Source organism: Prionailurus bengalensis, chromosome A2, assembly GCF_016509475.1.
Source record: "Prionailurus bengalensis isolate Pbe53 chromosome A2, Fcat_Pben_1.1_paternal_pri, whole genome shotgun sequence".
NCBI classification, from domain to species: Eukaryota; Metazoa; Chordata; class Mammalia; order Carnivora; family Felidae; genus Prionailurus; species Prionailurus bengalensis.
Genome location: NC_057348.1, coordinates 58,778,156 through 58,796,116, shown reverse-complemented (window position 1 = coordinate 58,796,116; position 17,961 = coordinate 58,778,156). Strand labels below are relative to the sequence as shown.

General features: G+C 63.0%; 1 protein-coding gene across 2 annotated transcripts in view; it reads left to right on the top strand.

The window, feature by feature from the left end:
• PLXNA1 (plexin A1) overlaps window positions 1-17,662 on the top strand; it is a 49,144-nt gene extending 31,482 nt beyond the window's left edge. For both annotated transcript variants that reach the window (XM_043588296.1, XM_043588295.1), the window contains 14 exons: window positions 37-180; window positions 483-717; window positions 3,171-3,313; window positions 4,833-5,089; window positions 5,361-5,427; window positions 7,942-8,088; window positions 8,197-8,356; window positions 9,147-9,250; window positions 9,503-9,599; window positions 9,935-10,125; window positions 10,293-10,462; window positions 12,021-12,233; window positions 12,313-12,463; window positions 14,235-17,662. In XM_043588296.1, coding sequence (XP_043444231.1) covers window positions 37-180; window positions 483-717; window positions 3,171-3,313; window positions 4,833-5,089; window positions 5,361-5,427; window positions 7,942-8,088; window positions 8,197-8,356; window positions 9,147-9,250; window positions 9,503-9,599; window positions 9,935-10,125; window positions 10,293-10,462; window positions 12,021-12,233; window positions 12,313-12,463; window positions 14,235-14,330 — 2,175 coding nt within the window. In that variant the 3' untranslated portion in view covers window positions 14,331-17,662. The remainder of the gene's footprint in view (window positions 1-36; window positions 181-482; window positions 718-3,170; window positions 3,314-4,832; window positions 5,090-5,360; window positions 5,428-7,941; window positions 8,089-8,196; window positions 8,357-9,146; window positions 9,251-9,502; window positions 9,600-9,934; window positions 10,126-10,292; window positions 10,463-12,020; window positions 12,234-12,312; window positions 12,464-14,234) is intronic.
• The last annotated feature ends 299 nt before the right edge of the window (window positions 17,663-17,961 follow it).

The window sequence follows — 17,961 nt, the reverse complement described above, 5'->3', positions numbered from 1 at the left end:
GCAGTGGGGCTCTCTGGCTCATGCCCACGCCCACAGGGCCGGAACCTCCTGCCACCTGCACCCGGCAACTCGCGGCTCAACTACACGGTGCTCATCGGCTCCACACCCTGCGCCCTCACCGTGTCAGAGACCCAGCTGCTCTGCGAGTCCCCCAACCTCACGGGGCAGCACAAGGTCACGGTGCGTCCACGGCCCGCCCATCATCTGTGATCCAGCCCCAGCTCTGGTCTCTTGGGCACTTGCCTTTGACCCCCTGACCCTGCCTCCCCAGGGCAACGCCAACTTTGTGGCTGAGCCCCAGACTCACCTGTGGCCCAGAGGGAGCCCAACTCAGCCCTCGCCCAGCCCTGGTGCCCCTGGGTGGGCGCAGCACCTGCCCGGACTCCTCACGTCCCCGCCACTCAGCGAGCGTGGTACCAGGGGCCCTCCAGAGCTCCGTGTGGGCGAGGGGCCTCCTGAGCAGCCTGCACCCCCACCCACAGGTCCGGGCTGGTGGCTTCGAATTCTCTCCAGGGATGCTGCAGGTGTACTCGGACAGCCTGCTGACCCTGCCTGCCATCGTTGGCATTGGCGGGGGCGGAGGCCTCCTGCTGCTGGTCATCGTGGCCGTGCTCATTGCCTACAAGCGCAAGTCTCGGGATGCCGACCGCACCCTCAAGCGGCTGCAGCTACAGATGGACAATCTGGAGTCCCGCGTGGCTCTAGAGTGCAAGGAAGGTGCGTGGCCGGGAGGGGGGGGGGGAGGGGCCTTGCTGCAGCTGCTGCCACCTGCAAGCCAGGCCCCGTCCTCTGCACTGACTCTGCTTGGTTTTCAACGTTGCCGACACCTTTGTCGTGCCATGCTCGGTCTCAGGCAGGTGGGTGAGGGCCTGACGGGCTCTGGGGTGAGTACAGCCTCCGTGGGTGCTGCTTGAGACGCAGACTCTGGAGCCAGAGCGCCTGCATTTATGACCCTTCTTGGTGGCAGGACCTTGAACAGGCATCCAGCCTTCTTGTGTCTCAGATTACTCATCAGCAGGATGGGCGTGGTGACCGTCTGTGGGGCCAGGCACGGCACCAAGGAGGGGCCCTGTCTTTAGGCCCTCAGCACATGCAGACCTTGGTTGGCACTGATCTTTGTCCTCGAGGGGCTGTCTCGGGAATTCTTGGGAATTGGGCCACAGCCCAGCCTCTTAAGGAGGGGCATGTGTCCCTTATGACCCTGCTGTGTGAGCGGTGGAAGTCAGCTCAGAGAGGCTCCGGCAGGGAGACATCGCGTAGGCTCTCGTGCAGGGAAGGTCCGGGGTGCGGCTGACTTCCAGCACGGGTTCCTGTGTCTTCAGGCGTCTCTCCCTGTGGGGACGGGGCCGGCACCACGGGCAAGCTCAGCTTCCCCACTGGGCCCAGCTCTGCCCGATCCCTGACGCCACTCCTGGTCATGTGCCCCACTTCCCTGAAGTCCCCAACGGAGAGTGGGCAGACCCCAAGGGCAGGAGGGGGGTTCCCCGGAGAGTGGGATGGGTTCTGGCAGGCAGGGGCTGCAGGCGTCCGAGAAATGTGAGCTGTGGGCTCGGGTCTGCGGGAAAGGCCAGGGTGGCGGCCCCCAAGCTGGAACGGGGGGATGGTGCCCCATCTCTGTCCTGTGGGTCCCAGAGAGGCCAGTGTGCCCAATCACAGACTCATCCCTGGCACAGCAGACACTGCCACACCTGCTCGTGTGTCAAGCGTGCTGCTGCTACAGGGTGGACGCATGGAGGTTGAGTGCCAGCAGCAGAGAGGTGGGCGCTCAGGCCAGGGCCTGCGCGGAGCCCTCCCTGGTGGCCCAGGATGGAGACCCTGGGCTGCGCAGCAGCCGCTTGAGGGGGTGGGTTCAGCTGCTGTGTGTGCTCGGGGCTCTAGGCAGCAGGCAGCAGCCTTGGCCGGTGATGGCCGTGCCCCAACCTGGTCGGCTTCTCTGGCTGGGGTGAGGTGGTGACACCTGGGCCCCGGACCAGCCTGAGATGGCCCCCCATCTCCTCGTGGCCCCTGGCCTGCCGCCTCCTCAGGGAAGTTGGGGCTGTTACGAGAGGTGGATAGAGCTGCACTAACAGCGATCGACGGGTGAGGGATCCAACTTTTTGCAGATGGCCAGCCCGTAGCTCTGGGAGGCAGGTGGTGGGAGTGCACCTGTTCGGGGCATGAGGAAAGGGAGCCGAGTGGTAGACGGAGTGTGAGGCCCGGTGGGTGACTGCTGCATGGGACCCTCAGGCCTGCTGCAGGCCTGGTATTGGGTGTTCATAACTCCACCCAGCCCAGAGTGTCGCGTTTGCCCAGGACCTCTGCTTGGCTGAGAACCAGTCCCATGGGACCCAGGCAGGTGTGTGGGGCTTGGGTGGGAGACAGGTGGCCCGGGCGGGGGCCAGGATTAGGAACTCTGCAGGTGGGGTTCTCTTGGGGATGAGGCAACCGTGTGCTGAGGCCAGCGTGCAGGGGGCCTTTATCTGCCAGCACCATGTGGGTGCAGCGGCCGGCAGGCACTCCAGGGCCAGCGGTCCCCGGCAGATGAAGGTCCCTGCTCTGAATTAAACCTGCCAGCCATCCCCCAGAGCCCGTCTAGCGTTCCTCTGGCTCCGGATCAGATAGTGCCTCCCTCGGGCTGTTGCAGAGCAGACACCTCACAGCTCTGGAATGTTCTGTTGAGGCCTGCCCCTGCCCTGCCTGCCTTTGTTTCTGAAAGAAGCAGAGTTGCCCGGAGCAGGTCGGGTAGTGTAGAGGGCCCGTCGGTCAGCGTTCATATATGTGGTGGCGTGGAGGGCTCGGGGCCTAGGGAGAGCCTCCTGCCTCTCGTACCTGGCCCCATCCCTTCTCTTACCAGAAGCTGAGACAGAAGAGCCACGGGGTGATGTGCCCCCCAGGGTGGTGGGGAGAGCCGCCACCCACAGTCTCCTGGCCCCCAAGCGCCCGCGTTAGATACGAGGAGCCCCTCCCACCTCGGCCCCAGGCTGAGTACCTTCTCTGCTGTTGTCTTGGTTAATCCTGTGACACGTCAGAGGGACAGAGAGTTTTTATCTGTGTGTTTGGACTGGGAAAACTGAGGAGTTTCCGGACGGTCACCCAGCCAGCAAGTAGCAGAGCCAGAGTATGAGCCTGGCCCTGCAGGTGGGAGTGCTGGGGCTCTTGGGCACCTGCTCTGACACCTCGTCTGGCTGTAGCCTTTGCTGAGCTGCAGACGGACATCCACGAGCTGACCAACGACCTGGATGGTGCCGGCATCCCGTTCCTCGACTACCGGACATATGCCATGCGGGTGCTCTTCCCCGGGATTGAGGACCACCCAGTGCTCAAGGAGATGGAGGTGGGCTGTCGTCTGGGGCTCGCTGGCACCTCTGCCCGCTCCTGGAGCTCCTGGGTCCTGGTGGGTGGCCTGGGAACCCTGGGGGGTGGCTCACACCTGTTGGGTGGGGGCGCTGGGAGGCAAGACCCTTGGCTTCCTTTAGTGCTTCGGCAGTGGCGGGGGGATGTGCCTGGTGGGTGTCTGGGGTCAGGGCCAGGCTTCATCCCAGCTGGCCACCTTGGCTGGGGCCTGGGCTCACTGGGGCCTGCCTCTATTTTACGAAGTCCTTTAGCACACTGGGTACCACCTGTAGCTCACCCATCCCGTCTCCTGGCTGGTTCTGGATGCCGAGCTTCTCTGGGCAGGGGGCTGCTGCCGTGCATGCTGGGAGGTGTGGGTGCCCAGCTAGAGTCTGTATGGGCGTTTGGGGTGAGTGTGTGGCGCTCAGAGAGCCGGGCTCTGCTCTGTAGGTGTTGGCAGTGCTCAGACTCTTGGCATGAGCTTACTGAGGGCGAGAGGGCTGGCCCCAAAGTCCTCTCGGGGCCCCCAGCGGCAGGCCAGGAGCCCAGGCCCCAGCTAGGAACAGGCAGGGGGCTCGGTAAGTTGGCCTGGTCATGCTGTCCGGCTGAGGGGGTCCCATCTGCACACTTTGGATGTTGGGGAACCCACTCCCGATCGTAGCTCTGTCGGCTGGGCATTCCCTCCTCTGCTGTGCCCGAACGGGCCTTCCTGTCAGTCTGGCTCCAGCCCGGGGCTGCCGTGGGCTGCTCACCACCTCCTCGCCTCCTCATCCCTGCAATTGCTGCCACGTCAAGGGTTCCACGTGCTCTACCGGGTCTGTTTCCCAATGTTGCCATCCACCGTGTTGGTCTTGCTGCCCTCGTAGACTGTGCATTCTATTTGAGTCTTGTCACTTGTCTGCCTGGGCTGGGAGCATGTGTCCCTGGCAGCCTCTGGTATAGCCTTGTGGGGAATCTCCTATACTGACAAGCCTTGGTGTAGATAAGAGAGAGTGGGGACCCTGGAGCCAGCCATGCCTATGTTCCGTCCTTTTCCCCCCGCACTTCCATGCTGTGTGGCCCTGAACAAGCCTCTTTCTCTTCTGGATTTCGTTGTCTTCCTCTGTGAAGGGGGGAAGGTGGTTTCTGCCTTAGCGGTTGTGGGTGCAGAGTGAGACCACGGCCATACTTTGCTTGCGCCCAGCAGATGGGTGGTTGAGTCCAGCTTTCTCTTAGCTACAAGAGCTAGGGCTGCAGGAGGTGGCCGTCCCAGAGTCTGGCTGCAAAGAGGGTGGCCCTGGTTCTCCACCTCCCACTGACAGTGGTATGCCCTGGTCTGTGCCCATGGGGGGCGACTCAGCTGCCGGGCCATATCCATTCTGCCGAGGACAGTTGAGGCCCAGGGACCTGTCAGGGCAATGTGTCCCCCACCTTCAAGGCCTGCTCTCTGGCCCTGCCCTCAGCCCCTCAGCCAGAAGGTCTGCATCCAGGCCAGGTGTCCCTCTGGGTCTGAGTGGGCCTGTGGCCTGCCCCTCCCCCAGGTGCAGGCCAACGTGGAAAAGTCGCTGACGCTGTTCGGGCAGCTGCTCACCAAGAAGCACTTCCTGCTGACCTTCATCCGCACGCTGGAGGCCCAGCGCAGCTTTTCCATGCGAGACCGCGGGAACGTGGCCTCGCTCATCATGACGGCCCTGCAGGGCGAGATGGAGTATGCCACGGGTGTGCTCAAGCAGCTGCTGTCCGACCTCATCGAGAAGAACCTGGAGAGCAAGAACCACCCCAAGCTGCTGCTGCGGCGGTGAGCCCACAGGCCCGGGGGCCTAGCTGTCGCGTCAGGCACGGGGATCCTACTCCGGGGCACGCCGCACTGGCCCCCATCGGTGCCAAGGCAGAGCTGTCCCTGTTCAGAGGTCTGGCTCTGGGGGCAGGGGCTGGGGTCTCCATGGCAGTCCCCCAGCTGCCTGACGCCTGGGGTGCCTCTCGGGGCCTGACCTTCAGCTCCATGGGCGGCGGGTGGGGCGGGCACAGCGGCCCAAGTTAAGCCACCCCTGTCCATGTTGTGCCCCCAGGACCGAATCAGTGGCAGAGAAGATGCTGACCAACTGGTTTACCTTCCTTTTATACAAATTCCTGAAGGTAGGTGGGTGCCAGGGAGGAGAGGATGTCTGAGGCAGGGTGCCAGGCAGGTGAATGGGTTCAAGGGAAAAGGGAGAGAGCAGGACAGGCAGGTCGGGAGGGTGGGGGGGGTCTCAGTCCAGCTTGGCTCATCAGGTCTCAGCACGAACTCTCCAAGGACATGTGTCCATTGGCCTTTTTCCTCCTCCTGGAGGCTCTACACACCTCGCCCAGCCCCGAAGCCTTTGTGGTGATCTGTTTGGGGGCCCACGGCTGGCATCTGGCTGAGCTGGAGTTTGGATACAAGCCCAGGTCTCTGTAGCTGAGCCCATGGCCCAGAGCCAAGGATGGAGAGGACACCTGGGCAGCACCTGGTGCTGGCCAGCCTGGTGAGGCTCCTGGGGGCTCCCGTTGGCCCCTGTCGTGGGGAGAGGGTGGCTGTCTGGGCTTCCTCTGTGGTTGCCTGGACAGGCCGCTGCAGCTGGGGAGAGCCCCCCACCCTCGGGAGACGAGCCCTGAAGGCCTGTGGCCAGCCTCAGAGTGGGGCAGAGGCTACATACGGACCCTGGTGGATTTTGTTCCGAGTGTAAGTAGTTGGACTGGTCCCCTGTGCTTTAGAAACAAGATGATTTGGACCCAAGCGTCTGGTTTCCCTTAAAATTTGAAGGCTTGGCAGACGGGCCCACAGTCTTGAGAGGTGGGGGTTGGTGGGGCCCTGGTGCAGCCTGGTGTGCATGGTTTGTGTGTGCCCCACCTGGTGTCTGGTTGATGCTCTGCAGGTGGCCGAGGTCATGGGCAGCCCAGTGGCTGCTGGGTGGCAGGGGTCGTGCTGGCACAGGTGGCCTGGGGCTGAATTTTGCCCAGAGCAAATTCTTGGCCCTGACTGGGGAGAGAGGTGTGGATTGGAAATGGGAACAGGTGCAAGAGGGGCAGGGGGTCAAGGGGACGAGGGATTTGAGCAAAGTCCTGAAGGAAGGGAAGGAGTTAGCCGGACAGAGGGAGCAAGGGCCCTGAGATGGGTTCCAGGTCCAGCAAGAGTGGTCTGGGGGAGCCTGGCTGAGGCTTGTGCAGTGGGGGCCACAGCAGGAGGTGACAACAGCAGTCTCAAAGTGACCTTATCGTAGCCGGTGATGGAGTTGTGCATTTCCCGTAAAAACGCAGTTCTGTGCAGACCACATCTGGTATACTTCCGTGCTCGTTAGGCTGTGTTCTAGAAGCCAAGAGAAGCAAGGGTTAGAGAGTGCAGACAGCTGGTGTTGAGGCCTGTCTCAGTGCCTCCCTGTCTGGCCCCAGTTCTGCACACCCAGAGAAAGGGGTCTCATTTTGACATACGGTTTGAGAACCTAGGTTGGGTGTGTGTTGTGTGTGGTTCCAGCGGCGGGTCAGGCCCCACAGGACGCTACAGGCGGGGGGCGGGGTGCAGTCTGCGGGTGGTGCTTTGGGCTCGCAGGCTGGTGCTGCTTTGTGCAGGGGTGGGGATAAGGGTGTAGTGAACAGAGGGAGAGGGAGGCCGGATCTACTTGGAGTGCTCCCCCTTCTGATTCACTGTGCACGTGAGGGAGCGTGCTGAGCACGAGGAGATGGCCCAGGGCCACAAGGGGGGAGGTGGCCACGCTGGGGCTACCCGCCCATACCCGTGGCAAGGAGGGGCACCCGAGACTGGCCCCGGGCTGTTTCTGTCCACAGTGAAGGCCTGAGGGAGGAATTTCTGGTTGTAGGAATGGGCAGGTGCAGAAGGTGGGGACACGCTTGGTTGGAGGAGTAGGATGTGGCCTTGGTGGCTGCGGTGTGGGGAGCTCGAGGGCACGTGGTCAGAGGCAGGGACAAAGCAGACTTCTGCCGAGTGCCGATGGACCACCTCGGGTTGTCTTGGCTGTGGACTCCAGGTCCCGTGGGGCCGGTGAGTTGCTGCTCTGGGTCAGTAAGTCTGCACCTGTGACCTCATTGGCCTTGTGTCCTCAAGTAGTGGAAGGAGGGGCAGTGGGCCCCCGACATCTGACAGATCACCGTCAGACATAGCATTGTGTGGCATAGGGTCCACCAGGCCTTGGGCCGTGGGGGTGGGACTGGGAGCCTGGGCTCCATCCTGGGTGTGGTGCTGGCTGCCACGGTCTGGCTCTGGTGAGTGGGGCTGGGGGCTGGCGTGTCGGTCCCACTGAGGCTTGATGTGGGGAGAGGCTTCAGGGTGGAGTCGACTGGCCTCCGTCTTCTTTTGGCGGAAAGGCGGCTCGGCCACATGGTATTCTTCTCCGTGTGCTCCTGACCCTCGTGGCTGAGGCCCCATTAGAATTTTCCCTTTGAAGTTCTCAGGGGCAGCTGGGCTGTTGCTTAAGTTATTTATTCTCTTGCACAGTCTTCACTGGGCTCTGGAGCCAGGGTTCCCCTTGCCTCCCAGAAAGAATTTGGAAACGTTGCTCGTTTCTCCTCGTGGGACGCGTGCTCACAAACGCACCAGAAGCGGGGGGGCAGAAGGTGGGGGCAGGGGCAGGGGCGACGTGTCCTGGAAACCCCCTGACGCCCGTCCGCCTGCTACAGGAGTGTGCAGGAGAGCCCCTCTTCATGCTCTATTGCGCCATCAAGCAGCAGATGGAGAAGGGCCCCATCGACGCCATCACCGGTGAGGCCCGCTACTCCCTGAGCGAGGACAAGCTCATCCGGCAGCAGATCGACTACAAGACACTGGTGAGCACGAGCCCAGCCGTCCCGTCCAGCCCCGGCCCCTTGGCGCGCCCCCGCACGGCCTGCCCCAGGAGAGCTGGGGGTTGACGCCGCTCCCCTCCCCACCCGCAGACCCTGAACTGTGTGAACCCCGAGAACGAGAATGCTCCTGAAGTGCCAGTGAAGGGACTGAACTGTGACACGGTGACACAGGTTAAGGAGAAGCTGCTGGACGCCGTGTACAAGGGCGTGCCCTACTCCCAGCGGCCAAAGGCTGGGGACATGGACCTGGGTGAGCCCTGGAGGGGCCCTGATGCTGGCTGGCAGCATGTGTCAAGGCCTGAGGCAGAGGGGCAGCACCGGGGGGCGTGTCTGGGGCCACAGGTAACAAGCCAGGCACTGGGTGCTGGTCTGGAGGGTGCTGGAGTCCATGGGGGGTGTTGAGGAAAGGGATGTGGTCTGGGCTGGGCTCTGGAAAGCTCCCAGCCAGGGTGGAGGGGTGGAAGCAGAAAGGACACTTCCGAGGCTGCTGCCCTATCCAGGGAGGGTTCCCATGTGCTGTAGGAGGCAGTGGGCTGTGGGAGCTGGGGCGGGGTCTGCGCCGGCTCATGAGCCAGACAGGTAGGGGCAGCTGCAGCTCTAGAAGGGCCAGAGGAAGAAGGGGAGGGCCAGGGCCAGGGAGCCCCACGGTTGCTGTGGCTGAGAGGCTAAGGGGTGGGGCGCCACGTTGGCCTTAAATGCCCGGCTGAGCTCTGGGCCTAGAGCTCTGGAAGGCAGGGCGTACCACGGGGGGAGGGGCAGCCGAAACAGGCAGAGGGCTGCCAGAGGGGGCATGGGAGGCAGCAGGGATGCAGGGTTAACTGCAGGGGTGCGTGCCTCCTGTTTGGAGCCCGGATGGGAGCTGCCTGGAGGGAGGGAGGGGCCTCGTCTCTCCCTTATTCTGCCTTTGGAGGCCTCTCACTCAGTGTCCTCAGGAAGCTCTGCCCCGCCAAGGCCTGGCCTTCCCACTGTGACAGGAGGGAGAGTTGGGTGGGTGGCCCCTGCCCAGGTGCCCGCCCCTCCAGCGCTCACCTTCCCCGCAGAGTGGCGCCAGGGCCGTATGGCACGCATCATCCTGCAGGACGAGGACGTTACCACCAAGATCGACAATGACTGGAAGAGGCTGAACACTCTGGCTCACTACCAGGTGATCCTCTGGCCACAGCTGGGGCCTTTCCCCTTGGGGGCCTGAGGCAGTGTCCAGGCCTCTTGGGCTGTGGGTGGCAGACCTCTCGGGGACGAGGATACAGAGGCCCCACACGGCCCTGGAGGGGCACTAGTAGGGAAACTGAGGTTCAGAATGTGTTGAGGTGATTGGCCTCCAGGCACGGAGCCAGCAAGAGGGTGTTATCTGGGCCCCCGAGGGTGTGTCACACATCTCCTGGCCCTCTGCCTGCAGGTGACGGACGGGTCCTCAGTGGCACTGGTGCCCAAGCAGACGTCCGCCTACAACATCTCCAACTCATCTACCTTCACTAAGTCCCTCAGCAGATACGGTGAGTGACGGGGACACTGGGCAGGGCCTGCAGATCTGGGTGGGACGCCTCCCCCATGCTCCCTGCCGCAGGCTGGGGGGGGGGCTTTGTCATGGCTTGTCACTTGGACATGGCCTTTCCCGCAAATTTGGAGGCTGACTCTCCCCAGATGGCACATCGTGGCACATCTGTCCCCCAGCAACCCAGGGAGGTGGGTCTGTTGACTGCACTTTTCAGATGAGGAAACTGTGGCTCAGACAGGGGAGCTGCCTGGCCTGAGGCCACCCAGCTGGCACCAGGGCGGGCACGGGTGCTAGACGTGGCGAGGCTCCCACTGACGGGCACGGTGTCCGCAGAGAGCATGCTGCGCACGGCCAGCAGCCCCGACAGCCTCCGCTCACGCACGCCCATGATCACGCCCGACCTGGAGAGCGGCACAAAGCTGTGGCACCTCGTGAAGAATCACGACCACCTGGACCAGCGGGAGGGCGACCGAGGCAGCAAGATGGTCTCGGAGATCTACTTGACGCGGCTGCTGGCCACCAAAGTAGGTCTGCTGGCTGGGGGTGGGGACACGGGGACAGCCGGGCCCAGGCCTCAGAAAGCCAAGCCCAGAGCAAAGCCCTCATCCTCGCCCTGGCCCAGGGGTTGCGGCCAGCCGCCCCGGCCACCTTGGCGGCCCCCCTGGAGCTCTGTGCCCTCGCTTGCATACAGGGCACGCTGCAGAAGTTTGTGGATGACCTATTCGAGACCATCTTCAGCACGGCGCACCGGGGCTCGGCCCTGCCGCTGGCCATCAAGTACATGTTCGACTTCCTGGACGAGCAGGCCGACCAGCACCAGATCCACGACTCGGATGTGCGCCACACCTGGAAGAGCAACTGGTGCGTTCTGGGGACGGGGTTGGTGCATCCCGGGGCAGAGGCTGCCGCGAGCAGGAGCGTGAGCTCTAGGGCGCAGCCGGGCAGGGCTGGCGGCTGCGGGGCTGTGGGAGGCTATCCCCCAGGGGCCAGGACGTAGGAGAGAGGCCCCCTGGCGGCACTGCCTATGAGCTGAGGCCAGCTGCTCTTCGGGTTGGCCTTCCTGACTCACCCCTCCTGGGGGTGTCTGTGGCCTCCCCCACCCAGGGTCTGGGCACATCCCCTGCTCCGACTTGCAGGACCTGCCTTAGGCATGGGCGGTGGACATGTGCATGTGTTTTCGTGCGTGTGTATTCATGTGTGTTGGGATGTGCTTGGCTGTGTGCAGGTGTGTGAGTGTGGGCTGCTGTGTGAGAAGCAGGCACGGCGGAATGGGCCCACGCTAGCCGGCTGCGGGGCGGATATGACAGTGAGAGCAAACACCCCTGAAGCTCTCACCCCTTCCTCCCCGGGGCCAGCGGCCACCGCCCTGTCTGGATGTTGTCTTTCTGAGCCTGACCGTGTGCCCTCCGCACCATTTGCCCTGTCTTCAGAGAAGCTCCTGTGCATTTGGCCTCTGGCATCTTCCTCCCTTGTCCTCTGGTGATCTCAGCACCCCCTGACACTTTGGCCTCTATGTGCTGCTGCTTCCCTAGCCTGGGATACAGCCCGGTCCTTGTTGGGGCCCACCCTGGGCCTCCAGCTCCTGCCTGCCTCCCCTGTGCTCCTTGAGGGGTTCCACGGGGCACTGGGGAAGAGGCAGTGCCGTATAGGTCTGCATTGTCCAGGGAATTTCCTGCGATGATGGAATGTTCTAGATCTCTGCTGTCCAGAGCAGTGGCTGGCAGCCATGTGTGGCTACTGAGCATTTGACACAAGACTAGTTCAACCCAAAACAGGGAGTTTTAGTTTCACTTAATTCTATTTAATTAAACAGCCACACTAGTGGTTATTGGTTTCCTAGCTGATGGCTGTCTTAGAGGTGGCATTTTAGATGAAGAGGTCAGCTGTCTGTGGGGCTGGGTCTCCTGGATCCCTTCCTGGTCTTGCTTCGAGGGCCCATCTGGGTAGGAGCAGGGATGAGCCAGCCCAGGGGTGTCCCTGCCTTGGGGGTGAGCCTGTCCGGGTGTGAGCCAGCTCAGCAGTGTGCCTGCACAGGTGTGTGCATACCTGGGGGTGAGCCAGCCTGGGTGTGTGTGACCCCTGCAGTCGTGCAGGCCTAGGAGGACCCTGTGCAGGCCATGCACAGCAGGCACCCGAGGGTGAGGGAGCTCCTCTGGGTCTGTATGTCTCACCTACGTGTGCCTGTGTGGAGGGGACTATCCTCCAGGAGGCACCGAGTGGTAGGGACGCACAGCCCTCGCTCACTGAGAGTCCTGGCTTTCTGTGGGCCTCAGTTGTCCCATCTGCAAGGAAGTCCATGGCCACCGTGAAGGTCAGAGCCAGGAGGGCTGCGAGACCTCTGGCTGGCCCCTTCCCTGGGCCATCCGGAAGGGGTGCTGAGGCCCTGTTTGACCACGCGCCTGGGCCTGCCTACCTGCAGCCTGCCCCTGCGCTTCTGGGTGAACGTGATCAAGAACCCACAGTTCGTGTTCGACATCCACAAGAGCAGCATCACGGACGCCTGCTTGTCTGTGGTGGCCCAGACCTTCATGGACTCCTGCTCCACGTCTGAGCACAAGCTGGGCAAGGACTCGCCCTCTAACAAACTGCTCTACGCCAAGGACATCCCCAACTACAAGAGCTGGGTGGAGAGGTGAGTCGGGTGCCGGGGCGCCGGGCAGGTGGGCGAGGGGCCGGACCCAGCTCATGGCCCGCCCTGCCGCCCCTTGTAGGTACTACGCTGACATCGCCAAGATGCCCGCCATCAGCGACCAGGACATGAGCGCCTACCTGGCCGAGCAGTCGCGGCTACACCTGAGCCAGTTCAACAGCATGAGCGCCTTGCACGAGATCTATTCCTACATCACCAAGTACAAGGACGAGGTGAGCATGTGCACTCGCCCTCACCCACAGCCACCTGTTCCACACCCGCCTGGCCCAGACCCCTGCCAGGCTCCCACCCCGAGGTCCCTTGGGCCACCCCTGCTCCGCTGGCCCCTCCCCAGGTCTCAGGACTGACCAGGCGCTTTTCCTTTCCATTCTGGACCCCAACCAGCCACCTCACTCGCTGGGGCAGGAAGGGAATGTCGTTATGACTCCCTTCCAGGCCTCAGGGTCCGGCTGGGCTGTAGTAGGTCAGGGATTGTGTGGTCGGTGTGGGGCGTGGGGGAGCGCATGGCAGTGTCTTTCCAAAGTGGAGACCGTGGGTCAGTGCAGGACCATTCCCTGAGGGGCTGTTATGAGGTTTATCGGCTTGAGTGGGTGTCTCCAGGGCAGGGAACCAGGCCTTTCCTCAACCTTTAATACCTTCCTTGCTGACCTGGAGTGAGGCCTCAGGAGGTCTCCTTGGCATCTGTGCAGAGCTGGGGCTCCCTGAGCCGCTGGAGGAGGGAGGATGGACTTACAGACTGGATTGGATTGTGCACACAGGGCTGGAGAGGCAGAATGGGCATGGCCAATGCCAGGACCCTAAGGCCAGAGTAGGCCCTGCTGCAGGACCGCAGAGGCCATGAGGCCCAATCAGAGCCAGCCCTAGAGAAGGGGTAGGGAAGGCTCAGGCAGGGTTTGTCACTGGGTGTGCAGACCTCGGGGAACTTGGGCTGTTCCCCGAGTGAGACGGGCCATCAAGGTTTAGAGCCATGACTGGACCGCCAGATGCCAGAGGATGGGAGGGAGGCGGGGGCCGGTGGGAGCTGTGGCTGTGCTGCCAGGCCCACTCGGTTCGGGGGCTGGGCCTTGCCCATCTGACAGGCTGTGGGCCTGATTTCAGACCTGCAGCCCAGTGACAGGAGGCGGGGCAGGCTGCAGGAAGCACGGGTCTGAGGGGCGAGGGTCCAACTATTCAAGTTTGAGGGGCAGAGGACCTGAGAGCAGGAGTGTCAGAGTCTAGGCCAGGGTGTGGGGTCGGCAACTGAGGGAAGGACCTTGGCCTGTGAATGGAGGAGGCGGCCCCAGAGGTGAGTCCAGAGCCAGGAGGGGACGGGTGGGGCCCTGGGACAGAGAGGCAGGTGGCCCAGCGCCAAGGAGGATGAGTTGTGGACTGAAGCCCGCCTTCCTTCGGCCCTCGAGGGAAAACGGAGGGAAGCTAGCAGTCCTCTCCGAGGAGCTCTGCTGTAATGGGGTGCAGAGGGACAGGCGGTGGTTGGAGGGAGCCAGGTGCAGGGAGGTGGCTGCAAGGCTGCGTGCCGCTCGGCTGCTGGCCTGCCTGACGCAGGAGTGCGGGCAGAGGGCCCGACGAGAGCCCGGTGCTGCTTCTCCCGGCCGAGCTGGGGTGCAGAGCAGGCTGTGTGGGGGTGGCGTCTGTGCTCTGGGAGGCCAGGCCCTGCTGTGACAGACAGATGAGGACGCCACACCAAGAGGACTCAAAGGGCTGGCTGTGAGTAAGCCCTGTGTGGCGTTGGTGTTTCGGGGATCCAGAGTAGGAATGGTGACCCGGGGGCCTCATTCTCCACGCCAGAATCCTGGGGGGTCTAGGCTCAACCCAGTCCTCTTAGCCGAGGACGGAACGGCTGGAACCTGGCACTGGCTCCAGAGACCCCGCCGGTCACGACCGTGTGACATGCTCCCTGGGCGCCCCCCAAGCTTCCGTGTACCCCACCCCCTGCGAGCAGGTGGCCCCAGCCAGGCCCGCTGACACCCCCGCCCCCCTCTGCAGATCCTGACGGCCCTGGAGAAGGACGAGCAGGCACGGCGGCAGCGGCTCCGCAGCAAGCTAGAGCAGGTGGTGGACACGATGGCCCTGAGCAGCTGAGACACTAGGCCGTCAGCACCCAGCGGGAGTTGAGCAAGAGGGCCCGCGGGGGCGGCCTCCGTCCGGCAGCCAGAGCTGGGAGGCCCCGGAGGCAGCCTCGCCACCACTGTGCCAAGTGCCGGTGCGCTCAGGGCCCGCGTGCAGCCCAGTGTCCTCCCGGCCCTCCCCTTCCTCCTCCTGCCTGGCGGGGGTCCCAGTGCTTCTCGGTGTGGGTGACCGTGCCTGTAGCACCTTCTGTGCCCGGAACTGCTCGCCGCAGGGCTGGGGGAGCCCAGGTGTGACCCCTGGCTTTTGGGAGAAGAGGGTAACCGCCGGGGACCTGGGGGTAAGGCTGGAGCCCTCCAGGAAGGGGTAGCCAGCCTGGTCTGTCTCCTTGAGGCCGTGCTGCCCAGGTCAGTGGGCCGGGACGGGGGGCCAGGAGGGCGTCAGCCGCTCCCGGCTTCCCGGGCGGAGCGCGAGGCCCAGGGCCTGACGGCAGCCCAGGGGAAGGCCGAGTGGCCAGGGCCCAGCCGAGGAGAGCTCAAGTCGTCCGCCCGTCGCGCTGCCCACCTGCCGCGTCCGGCACCTCCACGCTCGCTGCTGCCCCACCGCCACCATCCTCCGATTCACCGCGTGCTGTCCGCGGCCGCGGCCGAGGCCGGAGCACCACGTCCACCTCGCCCAGAGAGGCCCCAGCTCCCTCCTATGGAGGGGCTGCAGAATGGTTCCCTGGAAGCCCCCAGGCGGCTTCCAGAAGGACTTGGTGACTCCTCTCCTGTCCTCAGGGCTGTGCCTCTGGGAGCCACTGGGGCCTGGGGCTCCGGGTCCTGAGCGCAGGTTCCCATTATTTATTCCCCCACCGCACCGCTCCCAGCACCCACCCCTGGGCGGGCCGTGCTCTCCGACTGTGCAGGTCTTGGGAGCAGCCCCCGAGCACCCTCCTCCCTTCCGCCCTCTCTGTGTCCCCTGCTCTCCACTCCACCTTCAGCGGCTTCCAGTCTGGTGTCTCTGAGCGTGCGGGCCCCTCAAGAGCGGTGGGACACCTGGGGACTTGGTTTATGTAGGAGGAATAAAGAAACCCTGCTGTACTCTGCGCGGGCGGCCAGGGCCGTGGCAGGGCCCCTGCGGGTAGAACGCAGTGACCAGAGGGCCTGGAGGTCGGCTCTGCCCACCCTGCCCTCAGTGAGCAAGAAAGAACAAATTTTTAATTAAAAAAAACAAAAAACAAAAAAAACCCTGTACATATATATATATCTATATATATGTGGCTCTAGCCTCAGTCTCCAGCCCCAGTGGGGTCCTGTATAGTTAACTGGAGAAGGAGAAATTTTACGATGTAGAATAAGGAAATTAAGGCGGTGGGAAAGCAATACCAAATGGTCGTGGAGAAAGTGGCCAGGGTTTCCCTGACTGGAGCCCCCCCACCCAGGCCTCTGCCCCTCGACCTGTGGGTCATCCTGTTTTCGTTTTGATGTGAGGAGGAGAGAACTTCTCGCTGGCCCCTCGAGAGCGTCCAGGGCGCGGGGCCGTGGATTCCTGCATGACTGTGCTAGCGTTTAGTCTGACTTGATCTTTTTAAAACTGCAAGTGTTGAATACTAGAGGTTGTTAGGCCCTTTTTTTATGTTTTTTAATTAAGCAGTCACTTGTGAAAGCGAACGAGCGGCCCGGCCCCTTTCCAATTCACTTTTTCGACGGTACTAAAGATTCCCACGGACTTTAAGGGACAGCTAACTGTGGCCGGCCCCGCGCCCACGGGCTGCCCGTCTTGGGGTCCCCCCCTCCTAAGCAGCGTGAGCCACACCTTGGAGATCAGGTCGGGGGCCTCCCCCTCTCGGCAGGGAGCTGCATGAAATCCGAGCACAGGAAGCTCCCGGAACAGGGCAGATGGGGGTCTTACGGGCACTGGGCAGGGCTCCCGCCTCCCACTGCCATGGGTGCCCCAGTGGAGCTCAGGTTGGCCCCTGTCCCCGGCACGGCCAAGCTGAGGACAGTCCGTCTAGAGATCAGGCTGTCTTCTGGTAGCCGCTTTCCTTGACCTGGATTCTCGTCCTTGGGTGCACCCCTGCCTCCCCTCTGGTGTAGCCTGGCCATGCCTGGGGGCAAGCCTCTGTCCCCACCCTACCCCCAAAAGTCTTCCCAGGGCGCCAGCTTCTACTTGAAGCCCCCGTTCTTCCAGTTCTGTGAGGGTCAGGTTGGGACTGCTCAGCCCCTGTGCCCCCCCACTCTTCAGAATCCAGTTCCAGCCCCTTCCCCCACCGTCCCTGGTCCCCGCAGAGCTGAGCCCCTGTGCCTGCCTCTGGGAGGCTACAGGTTCCAGGGCGGTGCCCTCCTTGTGGCCTAGTCACCTGGACGGTGGGCGGGCAGGGCAGCGGTGGCCGAGGGAGGCGCAAGCACTTTAGCAGTCTGTGTTTACATGCGAGCCCCTGGCGCTGATCGTGCCCTGCCCTCACCGGTGCGGCAGGCCCCGAACCTACCTTCCCGCCGGATCTGCAGTCAGACCCCATGTTCTCCCCGTCACTACTCCCAACTCTGTAGCACCCCACTGGCACCTGTGCACGGACCCCTGCCCGGGGCTCCGACCCTAACACGGGCATGAGGACCTGGCAGGAGCCTGGAATTGGAGCCCTGCTCTGCGTGGCAAGGGTGGTTGCCTTTGTCCCAAAGGCCCTGCTGCAGCCCCGGGGCTTGGGCGATCCAGGCCACGGTGTGGGGTGCAAGGGCTCCCAGCTTGTCCCAGACACTGCTGCTATCGCCTGCCCTGCTACCGCCACTCCTCACCCCCCCTTCCCCCCGCCCTTCCCTGCTCTGCACCATCTCAGGAGTGTCCAGGATAGCTCACACCTCGGTCTGGGAGCCTGGTCCCTCCATATACCTCGAGCTTGCCCTGTACTTCCTGACCCAGGGCCCGAGGAGCCGGGGTGGGGGCTGTGGAAGCGGGACCTGGGGTGCCTGAGACCAAGGGCCCTGAACATCCCTCCCGCCCTGCCTACTTTGGCTTCTCTGAGAGCACCCCCACCCCGGTTCCCCAGTTCTGGATCTGATGGCTCACGTCGTTGGTGCTACACAAGCTAGAATAGATATATTTAGAGAGAGAGACAGATATTTTTAAGACGAAGCCCACAATTAGCTGTCCTTTAATGCCACAGAGCCCCCACCCAAAAGAAGAGCGATCACTCGGCCGGCCTGAGCCGCCCCCTCAGCCACTGTTCTCCAGCAGGAGCAGCATGGCCGACCGGGCGCTCGGCCCGCGGACTGTGTAAATATACGGCTGTTTCCTATTTTACTGTTCTTCAGATTTAGTACTTGTAAATACACACACACATTAAGGAGAGATTAAACATTTTTGCTAAATCTCTCGGCTCTGCGTGTTCCTTGCTGGGAGGGGTTTGGGGCAGGTCCCACACCTGAGCAGCATCGGCCGGTAGAGGCGGGACCCTTGCCTGCTGAGCTGGGGCTCGCGGAGGCGTGGCAGCATCAGCCAGGCCAGGCCTTGGGGGTTTGGAGCTCTGGGGCGGGATCCCATGCTTGGCTGTTTGGAGGCACTTTGGAACCATCAGCTGACCCTGAAAAACACCAAAGCCCAAGCCCCTCAGTTCCCACTGGGACTCCACCGTGCCCTCAGTGAGCAAGAAAGAACAAATTTTTAATTA